The sequence below is a fragment of the Plodia interpunctella genome, chromosome 10 (assembly GCF_027563975.2).
Source record: "Plodia interpunctella isolate USDA-ARS_2022_Savannah chromosome 10, ilPloInte3.2, whole genome shotgun sequence".
In the NCBI taxonomy this organism is placed as follows: Eukaryota; Metazoa; Arthropoda; class Insecta; order Lepidoptera; family Pyralidae; genus Plodia; species Plodia interpunctella.
The window spans coordinates 1,449,181-1,471,703 of NC_071303.1; the positions used below are offsets into that span (position 1 = coordinate 1,449,181).

The 22,523-nt window shown below is 35.1% G+C and overlaps 1 protein-coding gene across 3 annotated transcripts in view; it reads left to right on the top strand.

Moving 5' to 3' along the window:
* The window catches only part of Prp16 (pre-mRNA processing factor 16), an 89,556-nt gene that overhangs the window by 56,636 nt on the left and 10,397 nt on the right, over nucleotides 1–22,523 (top strand). For all 3 annotated transcript variants that reach the window (XM_053750407.2, XM_053750408.2, XM_053750409.2), the window contains one exon: nucleotides 19,033–19,212. In XM_053750407.2, coding sequence (XP_053606382.1) covers nucleotides 19,033–19,212 — 180 coding nt within the window. The remainder of the gene's footprint in view (nucleotides 1–19,032; nucleotides 19,213–22,523) is intronic.

Genomic DNA, 22,523 nt, shown 5'->3' on the forward strand with positions numbered 1-22,523 from the left:
TTGGGTTTTAAAGTAGCTGATGCCTTGGAATTAGACATAGGCTACGTATGCCGTAAGTACGCGATTCCCGTAGGATTTAGTCCAAAAGTCTGATAATCAATGGCGCTTCATAAAGTAGATACTGTGAATAAAATTAAAGCGTGAAAATTAATAATGGAAACGAATGATAAACCGCGATTAACACCGCGGGATGCAGCTAGTTTAAATATAATAACGCCGGGGATATTGTAAATCTCGAGAAAGATTCAAGTAAATTATCATCTATCTAATTTTCGTAACGCAAAACTTTATTATTTTAATCATGTTTACTTACCTACTCAGAAGATTAAAAGCAGTTTCTTTTTAAAATTGAAAACAATGCATACTTTTGTTTGAATTTATTTTTACACCACACTGCGCAGTAAGACGTTGACTAATCTCGTAAAAATGTGTTTAATTCGACTCGACTCTTGTTATGTTATTATTAATAATATATTGTAAGTTGTAAGCTTATTTTGTTTCAAAAGGCATTTTTCCAATTTTTTGCCCTCGCCTCCCATAAGGAGGGGAGTTATATATTTAACGTGTCTGTGTCTTAACGTATCTGTAGGTTTGTCCGTGGCATCGTATCAGCCAAACGGCTGGACCGATTTTGATCTAGTTTTTTTTTTTATTTGATAGAGAATTTAATGAGAGTGTAAAGTCCAATCATCATTATGTCTAAGTTAAACAGATAAGTATACCTCAGTCCTGTTCACTTCCCGGTTTGTGACAACATGAAACATTAAATTTATCGTTATCAAGTACGTGTTGCGATCTCCACGCGATTTGAAAACGTGACTTTTGTCACTATCGACATAGAAAATGACTAGTAATAATTATTTGTTTATTTTAGATAAACATAGATCCATATTCACTGCTCAAGCTTTTATTGTTGTCGGAGAGATCTTATTGCATTCAATGTGTGTCCGTGCAGAAAACCGTTGAGGAATTCCCTGATCTGGAGCCGTTTCTGGGTACACCATCTGGTCACGCTTATCATAATAATGCATTGTCATCCAAACTAAACGTGTATACAAAATTTCAGCTCAATCGGTTGAAGATATCTACTTTAAACTTGAATTGCAAGATTCCATTTGAGACATAGGAACAAATAGCGACATTCCTTTATATGTGAGTGTACCAATATGGGTGTCACCAACTGTGGGGCAAAAACTTGGTTAATATTGATAAATGATACCAGAGTGCCCCTGTAGAATCCTAATATTATAAATGCGAAAGTAAGTTTGTTTGTTACCTCTTCACGCCCTATCTACTCAACCAATCTTCTTGAAATTTTTCATACAGTAGTTTGAAGTACGTAGAAGAACACCTTTTATTCCGGAGAAATAAATGTTCCCGGGGGAAATAAACGCGAGCGAAGCAGCGAGCAAAGGCTATTAATCTATATTTACTTGTGTGTACGGGCTTCACAACCCGGAACGCAGTCGGGAACATACGAAGAAATGAGAGAGAGTCTTCGGCATTGTCACTCTCTTGAACTTGTTAATGGCTAAAAATAATCAAGCAAAGCATTTTTATAACAATTCACATAGTTTAGTCTAGAAGGAAGTGTAGTCTACTTTCTACATAAGAATAACATCATTGTTCAACAGATGGTGTCATGTCGATGGAATTCTAACAGCGAAAGTGAATGAAGATACTTACTTCGATATGTTCATTCAAAGTTTGTTCGATGCGTGTGGTTCCCAACCTAGAATAGCCCTAGAAACCACACCATATCATATAATGTTTATATAGACATGTTCTGTTTTAATTACTGGCGGAAAACTTGGTGCGTATTATGTAATTATGTGACTATTTTTCCACTAGATGGCGGTAGGTAGTCGTAAAAGTCATGCCTTTAAGCGACTTGAATTAAATCTTACACCAGTTTTAGCAATAACGCACGCGATATGAATGAATATCTTCTAACCTATCATAAATTTCCCAATTTTTGAGATACCTATGCTTTATTGAGTTAGCCCCTTTGCGCAGGTCAATCTGAAAATTATCATTTTCCATCTTGATCTGTCCGGGATCGAACCCGGAATCATGTGGTAATCCGGCATGGCCACAGATCCTTTCTGGCTTCTTGTGGCTAAAATGGTGATGGTGACGAGGGCTTAGTGCGGCTTTACATTTCACTTCTCACTATCGAGTCGATTCGAAGTGGGACGCAAAGAACCAATTACATCGGGCTGTGGTTGTCGTTGCGTCACAATGGCGCACTGTGATTGGTTGACTGCGTCTCACTTTGAATCGACTCGATGGTGACATGTAAATAGCAAAGTCGCACTACACATACAGTCAACAGAACAGCAACTAACAGTTGTTTAGTGATGAAAACATTTACGTCACCAAAACTGAAGAGTTTTATATTTGATCAGTTGTTATTTTTGACAGAAATATGACACGTTGGTTGGTAGTCCCAAGAATTAAATATTAAAATTACAAAGTTATGATCTTCGCATATGAAATAAATTGAAGACTACTTATGTCACTCAAAGTTTTTCTTGGCCTGCGACACTACATGACATAATAACTTGCGTTCTTGTACTAATTCTCACCAGCCTTCAATTGTAAAGGTCCTTGAGACCCTCTCGTTCCAGCGATACCAAGGGTAGTAATGTGTACAAAACAATTTTAGAAGCGAAAACTTCTTTAGCGGCGTTGTGCAATTTTTGTGATGGGTAAAAAATGTTTAACACGCGTCAGGACACGTGACCCTGATCGAAAATTCGTATCGACGTCAAAAATGTCAAGTTTTCACTTCTGCCGGCACTCCCGGAGTGCAAGCCTTTTTTTTATTATTATTATTATTACAATACATTCAGCGTCATATGCACCTAATGTTGGCTTTCCTTACTGCAGTATTTCCCAATTCAATGTATACGCAGAAACGCCTTGGCTGGCACATACGGAAGTATAAACATTTTGTTATGTACACACACGAATTTGTTTAGTCATCCGTTGGAATTTTCGTTATTGGTAAACCCAAAAATGAAAAAATACTTTATTTCTAATTATCGACGGACTCAAAGGACCATATTACAGAGTTATTTTCTATGTACTTAGATATCAAAAACAAAATTTATGCTTTAAAGATGCGTTAAAGAGTTACTGTAATCAATTATCTTAAATAAATAAATAAAATATATTAGGACAAATCACACAGATTGAGCTAGCCCCAAAGTAAGTTCGAGACTTGTGTTATGGGATACTAACTCAACGATACTATATTTTATAACAAGTACATATATAGATAAACATCCAAGACCCGGGTTAATCAGTAAAAGATCATTTTCCATCATGACCCGACTGGGGATCGAACCCGAACCTCTCGGTTCAGTGGCAAGAACTTTACCAATGCGCCACCAAGGTCGTCAAATCGTTAATCCTTAATTACATAATCTGTACTTTTCTCACCATCAACATACTTTTAATCCTAATATCCAAAGCGCCACAAAACACAGCAAAAATATTAGCAATTATCCTATTAATATTATAAATGCTACAGTTTGCGAGGATTATGTGTTTATGTGTGTACACACACAACATACACATGTTGTTACTCTTTCACACAAAATCCACTGGACGAATTGTTATGTTGGTACACGAGTAGAATATAACCTGGAATAACACATAGGGTACTTTGTACCCCGAAATTCCCCCGGGAATAAAGCCCCCGGGACGCAGCTAGTTAGAATATAAAAATGAATTATATTATAACTGTATCCTTTAAAAGTTTGATGACTTGCCTTCAGACTTGATAAGTCAATGTCACAGGCAAGAGGCAGACCAATCAATCAATAAGAAATATGACGCAAATAGTATTTGACTCCTGACCTGACTTTTCGCTTTTATATTTGTTTATAAATGATTAACTTCCACATCTCGTTTTTTTTTTTTAATTTAAACTTTATTGCAAAACGCCATAAACTTATGGCGTCAAGTCCTATTATATTCTGACATCAAATGTTATCAGAATATGACAAACCCAGATCGTTTGTATCTACTCGTACGTTTGGTCTAACTCTAAAAATATTAATCTAGAACCCAAAAGGTTTTTTCACATCAATGGATGTCTTTTTTTACCCCCGACGCAAACAGATGGGTGTTATAAGTTTAACGTGTCTGTCTTTTAATCTGTGTATCTGTGCTATCGTAGCTCCCAAACGGATGAACCGATTTTCGTTTAGTTTTTTTTTTTTGTGTCATAGAAAATTTTATCCCGAGTGTTCTTAGCAATGTTCCATGAAAATCGGTTCAGCCGTTTGAAAGTTATAGCGAAATGAATTTTGAAAGTCGGGGATTTTTTAATTTGTCTAAGAAATAATTATTTTGCGAATATTTGTATGGTATTTGACTCATCACCATCATCATTCATTGCGACAAAATGAATTAAATTAATCTAATGACAAAGTTTCTCAACATCTTGATAAGAGTGACCTGGACAGACCTAAACCTCGGCTTCTTCTCTTAAAACACGAAGATACGTCGAAACTCCACTAGAACATATAATTACACGGAGCAACTAAAAATCTAGATGTATAGTTAGAATATAGTACGTATGCAAGACAGTAATAGTCGGACTCGAGAATCTATGATGAATGCTAGTGTATACATTGACGGGCCCGCCTAAATTCTACAAAGATATCAGGTAACTGACAGACAAATGTAACAGGTGCGGCGCCAACAGAGGCCTCTAACCACGTGACCTATATAAGGTATTGTTCACTGTACAATATTATTGGTAGGAAATATAAGAATCCAATTGAAAACAACTAACTTATTGACACAGCTTGCTTGCCTTTATTTATTCTGTTTCTTATATCACAAGCTTCTATTTAATTTGCAATGAATGCCACTGTGTTTGTTCGGTTAAGAAGCAGATATATTCAACCGATTGAACTGAATTTTGTGTAAGTACATGTTTAGATGACAATGTGTTATTATGATACATGACCTGGAATCGTCTCCCGACGAGGGAACTCTTAAACTATTTTCTGCATGGAGATTATTTTATTGTCAAGTGCCGAATGAAATAGGACAATAAAATCACTGATGACAATAAAAGTTTATGTCAAAAAAACTTGCATTCAGTTTTATCTTAACAGATTGAAAATTCGCATGTATATTTTCTTATATTTTTTTCCTGTTTGATCATTTACACAAGTGTGCAGTTGTGCTAACATGCTTTATATGACGCGTGCATTTATAAGCTATTAGATTTCCATACGGCAAATCTTAAGTGTGTTCTTAAGTAATTAAGGTAGGTATCTATCAATGCTAGTGTAAACTAGCATTGATAGATACCAACCTTACTAACTTCCTTGTAGAAACTTGTCAAAGTACTGTTTTACTCAGACGACCTCGGTGGCGAAGTGGTAAAGTGCTTCCCTCTGAACCGAGAGGTCCCGGATTCGATCCCCGGTCGGGTCATGATGGAAAATGATCTTTTTCCGATTGGCCCGGGTCTTGGATGTTTATCTATATATGTATTTGTTATAAAATATAGTATCGTTGAGTTAGTATCCCGTAACACAAGTCTCGAACTTACTTTGGGGCTAGCTCAATCTGTGTGATGTGTCCTAATATATTTATTTATTAATTTATTTATTTATTTATTTATTTATTTATTTATTATTACTTACAATACTAGTACAATTATTAAAATTACTAGTACTAAATCCCGTCTAATCCGACTGTTTGGCAATAAAAGGTTTTTAGCATATAGATACCAATAGAGATATATTGGTATATAAGAAGAAGATACAGATATATTATATTAGTACTAGAGGATTTTGTGATAAACTTGACAAATTTGCCTCTGCGATCACATACATAGTAAGTCTTAAGACGAAAGTGACATCACAGCGATACAACACACTAAGTATACGGGTCTCATGTAGCCTTGACACAATGTCTCATTGTCTTTGCAAATATATGATTCAGTTTATCATAACGTATCATTGCATGTCCTCCCTAAATGGAATGCAGTTTTGTGATGGTTTCAACGATGCAACCTAATTAATCATTATTTTCTTCTTCATACATAACCATTCTGTTTCATCTGAGAGTTCCCGGTTTCTTCCTCAACCGTTGAACGTCGGAGCCCAAAGTCCGCTTTCCTACTTCTCCACTTCTCACGGTCGTCGGCCTCCTTAGTTGTCAGACCATGACATCAAGCCAGCACTTCTTGAGTTTTCCCCTTCTGCACTTCTTGGGTTTTCCCCTTCTGTTTCATCCACCACCAGAAGGAAACGACATAGCCAGATATAAGAGAACTCTATTCTCTATATATTTTTTTTTTATTTTATTTTATATTTAACGTCTTGGTTACACCGCATGTTGGAATATTTCAAAACAATGCAACCAATAAATGGTACAAAGTTATGTAAAATTACTCTTGTCAGGAAATGCCCCAGGTGCCTACTTAACCATTCCATCTGCGCTGATTTTACGAGCATTAAGTGAAGGCCTATTGGCAGACACTTTCCTATTTCATGGCAGATTTACGACGTAATAGAAGGTAACTGTTCTATCGTTCAATATAAAAAGTATCACAATATCATTTCTGTAACTGTTCTTTCGAGTTGGTTCAGTGGCTTATTCACATGATAAAAAAAAAATTAACAATATTCATATATTAGCTGCGCCCCGGCGCTTCGCTCCCGCGGGAATTTCGCGATAAAAAGTACCCTGTGCGTTATTCCTGGTTATATACTACCCGTGTACCAAATTTCACAATCATGACATGACATGATCACAATCATTGCAGATATCATGGATTAACACAGGGAGCTTTTTACCCGAAAAGTAAGTTTTAAGATTTGAAAGGTTAAAAATGTTAAAATAACATCACGTTAGCACTGGACGGCCCCAAACAGGAAATTGAAGACAAATTATTCAGTATAAGCAATTTGTCACAATTCACTTAATGGCTCTCTAATGGAAATCCATCAATTTTCTGACATCTGTTTTAACCTTGGCCTTTTAACATCACCTTTGACTTTTGTTTAACTCTTTCGTTTGAACTGTTAATTTTTCAGTTATAAATTCACCTGTCTCGGTATTTGCTTATGTTATTATGCTTTCAAATTCAACATTCAAATTCATTTATTTCTTTAATTGGTACATAATTTACTGTGGTTGTGACCTCCTATTAAGTGAAGTACATCTGTATCAGGACTTCAGGAGGTCACGCTCTTACTATTCATAGCTAATAGTAATAAAGTATCTGTCAATAAAACACACCTGTAAGAACAAAATCGTGACAATAAATTTAACTGAGTGTGTTAACACTGTAGTTAGAGATATTAAATGTAAGATTGGTACTTCAACCGCTCACTCCTATCCCACTTTGTGTGGTCGGCACAGCATGTCAGTCTCCTCCACTTCTCCCTGTCTGATGTTAACCGATCTGTTACATTCCTCTTAGCCATATCTGTTACACTCCATCCATCTCTGTTACACTCCATCCATCTCTGTTACACTCCATCCATCTCTTCTTCGGTTTTCCTCTACTTCATTCATCTTTTATTAAATATTGTTAATAATTTTGGATTAATCTAAATGTAATTATAGCAACGGAATAGGAAGGATTTAGTAATGATTTATAAACAAAAGCTGTATGCACATAGGTAGGTATATATTATAAAGATAAGGGTTATTATATAATCCATTTGTTTTGTTTCTTTCATTTGCATTCACCTCAAAAATGTTATTTTCTACTATATACTACTACTACCTATGTATTTGTGATGACTTTTGTTAATTATTTAACGCAGAAATCTACCCTTATTATATAATAAGCTCTTATGAGTCCAAAACCAGATACATTGATGAAAATCTTGCCAATAGTACACCATAGTAAACAGATCAGAGGTCGATAAACTGTCACATTGCATAATTCGATGATTGATGCTGAGAACAATGCGAGACTTAGCCAAGAGATAGTTGACGTCACGAGTTTCCATGCGTCATTAATAGAACTAAAAGTGAATACTTTACGCAGGTGTCCATTCATCCAGAAATGTATGGGCGGAAATGGCATCGCATGTTCATTGATGGTGTCGTAGTGAACATGCCTATTATAACTATGAATAATTATACCGTATGTTGGTTTATGTCGTGCTGTTTTTACGGGTTTTGTTTCATAGCGCTGGTAAATATTTCGTCGACTAATGCTGTAATTTTGTATCAAAACTCAAAATCATTTTTAGCCGGTTATATTGTTACTAACAATTAATATGGATCAATGGTCTGAATAAATTTATTGTTTATTATTATTGTGTATCGAGGCATCCATAATTCTTCTTTATCAGTTTCTATTTTTTATTGATTCAGTTCAAAATTTCTTCTTTACAAAGTATCTTTTTCTAGTAATACTTTCACAAATTAACATTACATATCACAACGCCTTTTTCCCATGGGTGTAGACAGAGACTAGGTATTTCCACTTGCCACGATTCTGAAAAATATCACTATAGCTTCCTCTACACTCATCTCACTCTTCACGCATGCTCTTTGGTTATGTATGATCCATTTTTTCTAAACAATCATTATTATCTTATCTTTAAAACCTGATATCATTCCTAATGAAGAGGTTTGTACTTCTTCCATCTCTCTTTCGGTCTTCTTTTTTCTTTTTCTATCTATCCCACATTCATACTAATCTATCGCCGTTTGTATATTTATATCTGAGAAAAGTTTGCAATCATATATTTGTTCTTTGGTATTGGGACACAGACTCGGTGCTTACTCTGGATAATTAGTAATAAATTTACAATAATTATCGTCCATTTAATTATTTTATTGCTGTTTAACTACTTCCATGATTGAACAGTTATCCTCAACTAATGGTCGTACTATCGATGCAATATAATATTTTCTTTTTTCCTGTTGAATATTACCAGGGAGATCACAAATGAAAAGGAAGGATGACAACAAAACGATGATGATACAAAAAAACGTAGCCGGTAACAAGACAACTGGTTGTTCACTGCCCTGAATAAGGAAATGTAGCGGGAAATGAGGGAGACCAATTATAAGATTTACAAATCCACTGAATAATTGTCTTACTTACTTCAATGTGTTCATTTCGGGAATTTAGAATTTCATTCTTATTACTTGAAAATTGCAATATTTCTGGAATTGATTTGAAGTTACTTTCTATTTAGTTTTTTTTTTTCCAGTAAACACTATATTGTATGGCGGAGATAACAAGTCGACTAGCCCCTATCTGGTGTGTCGTGTGTTTTCACTTTTACTTCGAACAAAAACTAATCTAACCACTTTCATATAAATGCATACGTATTTAGATAAAAGGTCCCATTCCAAAGAAATACAACTATGTACATTCATAGAAAAAGGCGGTCGCTAGTCGTAAAAGTCATGTTTTAAATTAAACTCGATACTCTCAAATTACAACTCGAATTATGTCTCTTTTATAAATCGATTGTCATTTGTTATTTTCTTGAAAAATGCTCCACGGGAATAGAACGTATGAATAGTGAGAAGTTATTTTGGATGTGTTAAAAATACTCTATCAGTTCGGTATCAAGATCATGAACGTACGTTGCAAAACTGTCTATTGATTCTATATTCTAGAAATCACATGTAACATCAGATAATTTATTGTCAATATTGCACGTTTGGCAGGTAGGGATCTCACGTTCCTTGCACGTTTCCCTTAACCTACTCCACGTGACTTGAAAACGCATTTATGTACCGTTTACAGTACACAAAGTTCTTGAGCTACATTGTCAGAGTATTTGTGTTAGTTTTAATAGGGAATCTTACTCGTAAATTTAAAGCTAATATTTTTTTTTGTTTTGATGACTATTCAAAGGCCCTTACGTTAATGAATTAAGTACTGTGATAATTGCGAGATATTCATATCTACTTTTTCTCCATTATGAGCTGTCTAGTGTTATAATGAGATCGATTTTTGCTAATATATTTAATATTTTGGTAAATTCTGACTAATTTAAAAACTTATCTGACATATATCACTATGAATTAACAGTTCAGTATTTTACTACAGTCATCTTGTAATGCCAATAATATGAATCGCCGAAGACTTAAAATCAAAGTAGCATCTACAATGAAAGTTCTAGAAAAAAAAACATGTTTTCTTCATTGGTTTTAACCTTCAAACCTGCCAGTACATATCTAATTCTCTTACACATAATTTAGTTCATTTAATTGCCCATTCGACAATAAATTCTACTGCCAACCGGCGCGGCGGCGTGTTTATTGTTCGGATTTCGAATCCCGTTTAAATTTAAAATCCGATTACGTGATTGGGGGCTTGGCTCGAAGAAATGTGGTATTTTATTTGGCGCGAGAGCGTTTCGTCCGGGGATTGATCATCACAGACTTATATTAAAATAGATACCGCATGAAAAACTGAAAAAATTACAAATCTCGTCAGCGGTGCAAAGTTGACAGAAAAAGACATGATTTATATACTGTTGTTCAAGATGGATTACGACAAGACAAAGTGGCTGGGATTTTCCCTTATTTTGGATTTCCATTGGATGTTCCATTTCTCAATAAAAAGTTCTTCTCTAATGCTGACTGGATGTGATGATGAGATTTCAAGTGCAATAAGACTGAGCGGGCCCTACAAATTTTATGAAGTTAGATCAAACTGCCGTGAATCACGGCACTAAACTGAATCACGGCCCGTGAATTCAGTTTAGTGCAAAATTTTACCACATAGCACGAAAATACAAATGTTTTCACTAAACACCTATCCATTGAAATAAATCAGAAGACTTTTTTACGGCTTTTCACTTTTAGCAAGTATGAAAAAAATTACAAACGGTCTGTTCCAAATTGAATATGCAATATCTAGCCTATTTTAAATCTGTGGACCCAATATATTTGCCAATGTAATTCTATCTCATTCCTTTGCAGGCAAAGAGAGAGGCAGACATGATCGAAATTTACGTTGTATATTGGTAAATATATTTGGCCAACGATCGGACTTTTGATTGTCTGTCTGTGTGTTGTTTACACTATAGATTTAATGGGTCAAGTCAGGTACTGAGATAATTATAGTTCATTAATGTTGGATTGAGATGTAATTTGGCAATCAATGCCAGATGTGAAAGTGTTTATACCATTTATTATTATTTTATAGACAGCCAAATATTGTAACGAGACGCGGAATACATATATATTTTTAACAAACACATAATTAGCATAAATTCCAGCTAAAACACACTCAATTCTTATAATAATAATATTTTAATAGGATGGGAAAATTGCACCAAAACTAACACATCCATTGAAAATTTTATTGAGAAGTAGTACTAATTCGAAAAAAAAAACGTTAAATAAAAGTTGACGTGAACATGACAAAATGAACAGTTGAACATAAATTGGTTAAACAAGTTGTTTTGACATTTGTGCCTGATTGCCAAAGCACAATGACGTTTCTGCACGTAATGCAGATGCTAATGCACTTTAATAATCATAAAACAGATTCTTTTATATATTAATTGCCAATTTTTATTGTGTTGTATTTTTAATGACCTACAGAAAAATTATGTTGATTACGTTATTTGATGGGTTCGAATCCTACTCATGCCACATAAGTTTGTATACCAGTCTTACTCATATATCGTTTTCATCGATCACGACATTTATTTATAACAAAATATAGTTATAGACACTATAGCACCTAAAACCTAAACTAAACCTAAAATGGTTTGTCTAGGCGCAGCACATTCGCATTAATATACAAAAAATAACACTTTTCGCATAACCATGCATAATATTGAAATATTAGATCTAGTAAACGATCAATCTGTGCGGAAACGACCCATTCAGTGTAGCAATAGTAAAGTATTTATCGTTTGCAACATTGAAGTTCTTGTTTCCGGTGAAGGAAACATCGAGAGGAAATCGTGCGAATCTTCATTTTTATTTTGTTTCTCATTCACTAGTAAATATTTTACCGTATTATGTTTACTTTTCTCCAAAAAAAATTGTACTGTGTCCCTATTCTCTTTACACTCTTTTCTCCTTAATATTCAACACGTCCACATTTATTTTCTTTGTCCAATTATTTTCTTCCATGACATTTGACACCTGTCATACTCCAACAAGCAACTGTCATTGAAATGAGGCTCTTGAAGACTTAATTAATTTCATCTGTTCCACGCGTGATTGGTGAATATTTTTGGCCTGCAAGATTCGAACTCGTGACTGCTATGTCGTCATCCATCCCACGTAAATCGTACGTAAGCATAGAGATTACATCCTGTGGATTTTTGTGAAAATAAATTTTTATCGCCCAGCCAGTGTTTTGCAAATTTACGATTTGCTGATGTTCTTTATTTCTTATTTTTCTTTAGATTTTTTGTCTTCCTAATCTTCTTATAGGTTATATACCTAGGTAAAGGTAGGTTAATCTCGTTTTTTACAGTCCCGTACAAAAAATATAAAAAAAACTGAAACCTTTTAGTATCACTCGTGCATCTGTCAGTCCGTCCGTCTGTCACAGCCGCTTTGCTCCGAATCTATCGTCGTAATTTTATAGTATGTATTAATGCAAAAATGGATATCATGTTATTAAAATTTTTTAACCATCTCATTATTGACGACGACATGACGACCTCGGTGGCGCAGTGGTAAAGTGCTTGCCACTGAACCAAGAGGTCCCGGGTTCGATCCCCGGTTGGGTCATGATGGAAAATGATATTTTTCTGATTGGCCCGAGTCTTGGATGTTTATCTATACATATATGTATTTGTTATAAAATATAGTATCGTTGAATTAGTATCCCATAACACAAGTCTCGAACTTACTTTGGGGCTAGCTCAATATGTGTGATTTGTCCTAATATATATTCATATTTATTTATTAATCTGACACAAATCCAAAAATCTCAATGAAATGAAGAAATACTTGCAAAAATATGAATATACAGAACCTTTCTCTGTAAAGCAAGCTAATTCACATCTTATTGTACACCTCTCTATAGTTGTCTTATTCAAAGTTAAATTACTCAAGTGTTTAAACTTATTAAAGAGATGTGACGCCAAAACGCCATGGCGCCTGCCATCAACAGTCTAGACAGCAGACAAAAGTAATAGAGACCCACCTCTGTAATTCTGGAAATGTGACGTCAAGTTGGAAAAGTTTCACATGTGATCTAAACAAATATAATAAGGACCACAATAGAAAAGAAAACTACACAAAATTTGAGCCCCGTATTCTCTCACATCCCAATCTAAATTATTTTGTTGCTATAGTCGAGACAATGCGACCTCGGTGGCGAAGTGGTAAAGTGCTTGCCTCTGAACCGAGAGGTCCCGGGTTCGATCCCCGGTCGGGTCATGATGGAAAATGATCTTTTTCTGATTGGCCCGGGTCTTGGATGTTTATCTATATATGTATTTGTTATAAAATATAGTATCGTTGAGTTAGTATCCCGTAACACAAGTCTCGAACTTACTTTGGGGCTAGCTCAATCTGTGTGATTTGTCGTAATATATTTATTTATTTATTATTATTATTATTTATTATCCCGAAAATCGTTATGGAAAAATAATTCTTTCGTAAGGTAAAACTCTAGGGATATAATGATGTGTTAGTTATTTAGCCTCAAGAAGCGGTTGTGGTGTAATGGTTAAGACGCCCGCCTGTGGATCGAATCTTACTCGTGCCACATTAGTTTGTATACCAATCTGACTCATATATAGTAGTTTTCATCGACCACCACTTGCTTCCGGTGAAGGAAAACATCGTGAGGAAACCTGCACACTGGTTGATTGTTAACTTGTGTGTGAAATGGAGATGGCAATGGCAAACCACTCCATTACTAATGCCAAGAAAGTTGTTATATGTGTTTAATTTCACGTAATGATCACGACCCTCAGCCATGAGGAATACGACTATGAAGAGAAGATTTAGCCTCAATAATTTATCAGTTTTACGGAATTAGTTAGAAATTTTAATAAACCAATGTTTATTAAAATTTCATGACGATCTCGGTGGCGCAGTGGTAAAGTTCTTGCCACTGAACCGAGAGGTCCCGGGTTCGATCCCCGGTCGGGTCATGATGGAAAATTATCTTTTTCTTATTGGCCTGGGTCTTGGATGTTTATCTATACATGTATTTGTTATAAAATATAGTATCGTTAAGTTAGTATCCCATAACACAAGTCTCGAACTTACTTTGGGGCTAGCTCAATGTGTGTGATTTGTCCTAATAAAATAAATAAATAAATAAATGTCGATTAAATTGTGAGATGTAGCTTGGCAATAAAAGTGTGTTAACCTAGTAATGTAGTAGTTGTGACACGGTTGCGTCCTCGGATCACGGTAAGATAGAAAGTAGAATCATGATTGCCATGTATCGTTATAGTGAAAACTGAAGAAGTTTTCACTTAACAGGCAATGTACCAAACACTAGAAAGAAAACGGCAGAGACGAATTCCGCCCGCGGCAAAAGATAACCAATTGTCACTCTCCAAATGTCTCTAAAACAAAAATCACCACAATCCAATACTCGGAGCATTGACGTGGAAGAAGAATTTTAGAACACACCTTAACATTATATGGATTTATCATATTATTTACACTTAAACTTCGACTTTTGTAAATCCACACTGGATGAGTCCACTCTGGAACATGTAGTCGAATGCATACTATTTATTCTCTCGCATCTCCTCGTTTCTTACATCTGCGAACATATTCTCGTCTTTAACATATCTTTCTAAAGCCGTTTTCTCGCGCTCCACTCTCGTAACAACAAATTGTATTCCGTTATTGGCACTTATTGGAAATTGCAGTGAATTAGATCCATTAATCCGCTGCGTCAGCGCACGGCTTTCTAGAAAGATATGCGGTTGTTCCACGAGACATATCTGGATCTGGACCAAGATTTTTTACTATATTTCATATAATTTTTCACGTGTTTCTGGTCTAGTGGCATCTGCCTTGAGCCGATGGTAGTAGGTCCTATAGCCATGAAGATAATGTTTTCTTAGTTTTATGTATTTAGTTGATTTTTTTACTTGATTATGCGTAATAAAGACATGTTTCCTAACCTTGATTTTTTTACTTGATTATGAGTAATAAAGACATGTTTGCTTCCTTGTTCAGGATGACAAACACATTTACACCCAGTGGGTCCCTATTGGGACCCACTGGGTGTAAAAATGTCGTCCGATCTCAAATCCTTACTTTATACATCATAATCGAATCAGTGTCAGCTCGTCAGTCAATGTCCCTCTAGAATTAGCAATATTTGAATATGCATTGATTTAAATTAAGGCTGTCACTTCGCTTTAGCACAATAACTTATAATCAAGTTATGATTTACAGATGTTGGTGATCAAAAAACTATATATATGCAGCTGTAATGTACAGGTTTTGTCTTCATGTCTAGACAAGCAAATAAATCCTAGCTGTGTACGCAAATGAATGAAATAAATCTGCTCTAATAAATTACCTGCTTCCCTAAAGCTGTCTTAACCATTGGTCCACCGCTTCAAGGAAGCATACCTATATCATCATCGCAATTAACCAATCAGGATAACTCGCCGATACTGGATTGCGCCAGTTGAGTGCGGAAGTGTGCAATTTATCGTCGATTGTTTAGCAAACTGCATCACGTACGCGACACCAGAATTACGTGGGTGCATCGGGAAATGTGAATATTCGTTTAGTCACAAACTTCACGTTGATGTCCAATTTCAAGAAGACTTTGAGTAGATAGAGCGTGAAGAAACAAACTTACTTTCGTATTTATAATATTAGTTAGGATCGGGTGTTTCTCAGAGTTTCGACCGCTACGGCCGCGCTGTCATTACGATCTGCCAATTTTCTTGAAGAAGGAATCATTTCCAAAAATTCATAACATTGACATTATCACAGCACAGATTAATTATTTTGAAGTCAGATAGTGAAATTTATTCTTGTCCTTGTTAACATTTTTAAAATTATAATGACAATGCGACCGCAGCGATCGAAACACCCTGAGGTCCACCCATTAAGTGACGACCTCGGTGGCGCAGTGGTATAGTTCTTGCCACTGAACCGAGAGGTCCTGGGTTCGATCCCCGGTCGGGTCATGATGGAAAATGATCTTTTTCTGATTGGCCCGGGTCTTGGATGTATATCTATATATGTATTTGTTATAAAATATAGTATCGTTGAGTTAGTATCCCATAACACAAGTCACGAACTTACTTTGGGGCTAGTTCAATCTGTGTGATTTGATTTGTCCTAATATATTTAGTACTTATTTAACAGATACATGAAAAGAAATTTCAATGCTCGAAATATGTACAAAGGACGTATGTGTTGAGCTTACGTCTTTTCAATTTGTAGTAATCCATTATCAAGTATTTATACTCATCTGATTGTCAACTGGGTGGTTCGACTGTGATGCCTAGGGTCCATTTAAAAAAATAACTTCATATTTTGATGATTCGGCTGTGATTTTACGACAAGTAGTCTGCTTGACAACAACCCTCTTTAGAAATGCTCGTTGAAACATTAGATTCAAGGACTTATAAATTTGCCATTATCACGAGTTTGAAAATAAAACTTGTTCGGTTTGCGCGTAAAAACTTCAACACAATAAGCTAAAGAGAAAAACTACGAAACTACCTTGAGTCATTCCGGTCTGATCCACAAGAATTAATCCATAGGGGATCAGATATTTTTTAAATTATTTTATATTCAGTACGGATCCGCTGACTTTATTAGTAGATAAATTCAACTGTTTTAAATTTTTACTTATTCATAATAAAGGGACCGGATCAGAACGGAAAAAAAAAAAAAAAAACGAAGTAAATAGTGTAAACACTAGAAATAAGCACAAACTTTGTATGAATAGATTCAGGCTTAAAAAGGTTCGGCGGTCTTTCGTGGGTCAAAGTGTAAAATTATTCAATAAACTCCCTGCAGAGGCTATTAATCTGCCAATGAAAAATTTTAAAACTTATGTTAAGAAAAATTTAATGGATAAAGCGTATTACACAATTCACGCCTATTTGACTGATAAAAACGCTTGGATCCTCCCGACAACTTTGCCACTCCACACATGATCTCCTAATTTTTATTTTACTGTTTTTTATTATTTTATTCACAATTTTGAATTTTGTTATAATAATTCGTATGGCATTTAAATTTTATTTGTAAAACATGTACGTGATTTGTGATCTTCAAGTGTCTGAATTATACTTCTATTTCGACGAATAAGAATTGTAATTATGAAGTCGTGGGAATCGAGTGTGTCATGCTCACTCAAATGGTCAATCTGGTGGTGGCGTCGTGGGCCGGGTCGTGAGGTTCCCTCTATTATGGTTGAGCTACGCGATGGCTGTCCCATGCGTCAACTCGTGAACGGGTGCTGCCAGAGGGAACTGGTCATCTCGTTTCTCATATATTTTCATGTAAGTTAATTGTGTTTCACATCGATATATATATATATATATATATATATATATATATATATATATATATATATATATATATATATATATATATATATTATAATCAGCACTCTGATCACAATCATAACCTGTTTTGATATACCTTTTGACTATGTACATTATGTACTTTTATATATTATTAGAAAGAAAAAAAAAAAAAAACATTGTAAGAAACAATAATGGTAAGCCGATCTGGCATGATAGGGACCAACACTGTTCAAATGAGTTTCTTTCGGCATTTCTTCTCAGCAGTGGTCGTTCCGAAATGCCAGTAGTTTCTAGCTTGTGAGAAATAACTATAAATTTAAAGATTGACGAGAAAAAGTGCCTGTGAAGGTCTAATTTCTGAATAAATGATTTGAATTTGAATTTGAATTTGGAATTGTAAAGTTTACTACAATGGATCAGAGCGGAATTAAATAAGAATAATCACCAAAAACTTTCTATCTTCTTCCAGTGTTTCTGCTGGGTTTTCCATTTAGTTTCTTGCTCCTATAGCTTGGCTACGGTCCGCATTAGTTATATTAACCTCTCTCAAGAGGAGAAAAATACACATAATAATAATAATTCGCAGTGGATCAGACCGGAATACACCTCATTTATTTCAGAATTACCTCACCTTTCATATTTTTATCCAATTTACTTTTTTGGTCACCCATTGTCGAACAAGTCTGCGAAAAGCTATGCTTTATTTATTGCACAACTGAAGTCTTTGGACCGTGTAATTGGAGTTTGTTGGGAGTTTTTATTAGAATGTTTGAATTTAGATTTGCACCAAGAACCAAAATGTATAAAATTTTGTTAATGTACACGATTTATCTTTGAAATCATTTATTGCTGCCCGAATGTATGAACAACTAGATGTTGCCCGGGGCTTCGCTTTCGTGGGAATTTTGAGATTAAATACAGCCTATAGCAATCTTGGACCATGTACCTTTCTAATGGTGAAAGAATTTTTGAAATCGGTTCGGTAGTTTTGGAGGTTACCTGCCTCTAACATACAAACTCATAAACTCACAAACGCTTCTTTATAATAATTTATAATAATAGTGTCTATATATCTAAATATATATATATATGTTTTCATTACATTAGACCTAACGGGTGCTCCAATGAAGGAAGAGCTATTTTATTTATAACACGAAAAGTAATTACATTTTCTATTAATATACATAAATAGCTAATTCACATAACACGTTTCTTATAGTTATGTAATCTCAGTGTGTGAGCGGTTGTTTCTGTTTCACCGCAATCGTTGCGTTCGGGGTTGTGAAGTCGAGAAGCCCGGGGTCATCGAAAAAACAGACTTAACATTTTGAATATGTTGTCATTTTACGACCGGCCGCCAGCCTGACGTCAACCCTCTTTGGAGATGCTATCGTTGCCTATCAGCTGCCTAGGCTGTGTGTCCCCTAGTCGCCTCGTACGTCACCCACGGGAGGATAGTGAGTGGTCCTATTCTAGGGCGAAACCCCAAAATACAATTACCCTAATGACAAAAGACAAATTAAGTCTGAAATAAAACATTTTTTTTCTTCTATTCCAGGTGGTGGCTCGCAGATCAGACTTGAAGCTGATAGTGACATCAGCCACCATGGACTCCAGCAAGTTCTCCACATTCTTCGGCAACGTGCCCACCTTCAACATCCCGGGGAGGACCTTCCCCGTCGAGACATTCTTCGCGAAGAACGTCTGCGAGGATTATGTAGATGGCGCTGTTAAACAAGTAAGTTTTTATCGAAAAGATTTTGGCAACAAGTTTATTTGTTAGACAAATTAAAAAACCTATATTCATTTCACTACAGCTTTTGAATGCCTGAACAGATTTTTATCAAACATATCTAAGAACCACCACATAAAAATTAGCTGTCAAATAAAAAAAAACCGCATCCAAATCGGTTCACCCGTTGATGAGCTACGGTGATACGTACACAGACAGACAGACACACTTAGCAGTCAAACTTTTAACACCCCTCTTTTTGCGTCGGGGGTTTAAAAGACCTCTTTGACAAAAAACATTGTCTACTATTAAGTAGTACCTACCGAAAAGCGAAATCACAAATACATGTTCAAATAAGAAATCTGATCAAACTCCATTTAACAAAATAACTATTAAGTATATCCATTTTCGAATGAACTCGAAAGCACTAACTAACCAATCACTGTTTTCCAAACAATTGACGTTAAACGTTTGATTGTATTGTTACCTTGCATTGACCTCTATGGTGTTGGAGTTAAGGGCAAATTTGCAAGTAATTCTGTAGCAAATGGGCGGCGTAAATGGTTTAACTATATTAACTGGTTCCGTGCTTAATATGCGAATAACTTAATGAATCGTGACCTGGTTAATTGGAAATAATTATATATTGGCTTGTTCGTTAGTTTACATAATAATTATTCAAATGTATGCTTTGTTATCAGCTTATAGTACAGCCAAAGACACATAAACCTACCGAAATAAATTGCTAAACTCCATAAGATATTGATTGCCATGCGGTCGACTGTATTGGATTTTTATTTAATTAAAAATGTAAAGAAATGAACTATTTCATATTTTTATGTCTGTGTTTATTTCTTATTATTAAAAAAGACAATTACAAAAAGTATTAAATGCATTATGATAAAACTATGGACAATTCTAATGCAAATCTACAAAAAAAAAATTACACCGCAGCTTCAGAAAAGGCTACGAGAAAAGTGATAAAATATAAGGATACTCATAATTTTATAGAGATCACGTGACATAATTATATTACTCCATAATGTATTAATAATTCATTATGAAGTATAATAAAATTAAATATAAATTAAAAAAGGTGGCGCTAGTGTGCGCTCAATACGTTCTGTGTCGCTCGATTCAGTTCTTTCTATCTTTCTCTATGCATTGCTTTGACCTCCCTGTATCCTGAGCCATTGCTTTGACCTCAATGTACGACATCAATCTTGCTCCCTCCTTTATTTGGGCGCCGTTTGGTGGCCTATCTATGCATGTACTACAGTCAACATCACAACAACCTACCCAAATTCATTGCAAACTATTAGAGTAAAGAGTTTTCTAGAACATGACAACAAAAAAGAGAAAAAGTAGTCATGACAGTTGGTTGTTATTTCTGAGATGGTACAATTGTTGTAATGATTTAATGTATTTATTATAATAGAAATAAACAAGTGATGTTTTCTCTCCATACCCTGTGCATATTTTATGATAGTTTATCTACGGTCCTCAACACAAACTCGTCGCAATTACTGTACATAATATATCTTTCAGTTTTTCGTGTAGGTTAACTGGCATGGAATGCCCTTAGCATTGAGTCTGCCCTTGGTACCATTTTGATTAAAAAAAAACCTAGTAAATAAATGAAAAATTGCGAATTTTACTGAAACCTCGGATTGCGAATTCATGTCGCATTTCTTCAACTTTTTTATCCAGGTTGGTACTAACGTGGTACTAGCGAAGTGAATAAAATATTGTATTGTGTGGGCAGCTTGCATGCGGCGAGGTCGTCGACCCGGGTCGGTGCAAGTATACGAAGATATTCAGTTTCGTAATGGATCATTTAATACAGTTATATTAATATCCTATCAGTTTTATGAAGGCATTAGTATATTATGTTGTGTAACATCTTCATCAACATTCTCGCAATGATAAAGATGTATGGATACATCATATTTAAATTATAAGCAACTAGCGTGCATGTTACATATATAAAAACCGTCCTCTTGAGTCACTCTATATATTTAAACAACCCATATCAAAATTCGTTGTGTTTTAAAGATCTTAGTATAATAGGGACGTACAGACAGCGGGAAGCGACATTACATTAAACAAATATAAAGTTTGTAACAAATATACAATAGAAACAAATCACACAGATTAAGCTAGCCCCAAAGTAAGTTCGACTCTTATGGGATACTAACTCAACGATGCTATATTCATATACATATATAGATAAATATCCAAGACCCAGGTCAATCTGAAAAAGATCATTTTCCATGTTGACCTGAGCGGGGATCGAACCCGGGACCTCCAGCGTAGCAGTCCGGCGTGATGACCATTAGGCCACGGAGGTCGTCAATATCATGCTGCTCTTGTCTCACTATGTGGCTCATATCTTGTGTCCTTCCTAAGATTACTTTCTTTCGTCCATTTGAAAGACACACTCAGCTCCCTATTACGTCTACGATAAAAAATTACACGAACAATACATAGTACTATTTCTGACAGCCTTCGAGCGAGCGAGCCCGTCCATTAGTAGATTGGAAAAGTCCATTAGCAGATCGTTTTTTATTATCGACACTTTCTGCCGTAGCTTTAAATGGATTACTTAATTAAAAACATCGAATTTTCACTATTTACTCGTTTCTTTAGATGTTTTTAACCCCAGGGATGTTATGGCGACTCCCAAAAAGAAGATTTAAATGTATTTTTTGTCAAGAGCGTTTTTAGCCATGATTCAATGACGGGGATTTTTTGTTACTGTTAAGATCTTCCTTGTATTCTTTCTATTTAATAACTCCAAAGACGATTGCTGAAAGTATTTTATTTTTATATTATTTGGGATACACACGACGGACTTTTCGTAGACGAAAAATTCATAGTGAGAACCTTATAAAAAATAATAAATCTACTTTGTGTAGCTTTTATTTAACTTACAATGTAACTATGAGTATGTATGAAGTCGCTATGTGCCGGCTCGAATCTTGCAACTCAAGTTTGAAGAAGATATCTTCAACAGATTGAGCTGAAATTTTGTACACACGTTTAGTTTGGATGACAATGCATTATTATGATAAGCATGACCTGATAGCGCAGCCGGGAACGGACTCCATACGTGGGAACTCCTCAACAATTTACTGCACAAACATGATTTTTTTGTCACATATTGAATGCAATAAGACCTCCCTGACAACGATAAAAGCTTGTGTCAATCATGACATTTTTGTAAAAAAAATATTAAATTTAAGTATGATTATGTGCCTAGCAGTAATTTCACAGAAACTTGTAACACAGACACAATTAATAATGCCGGGAAACAA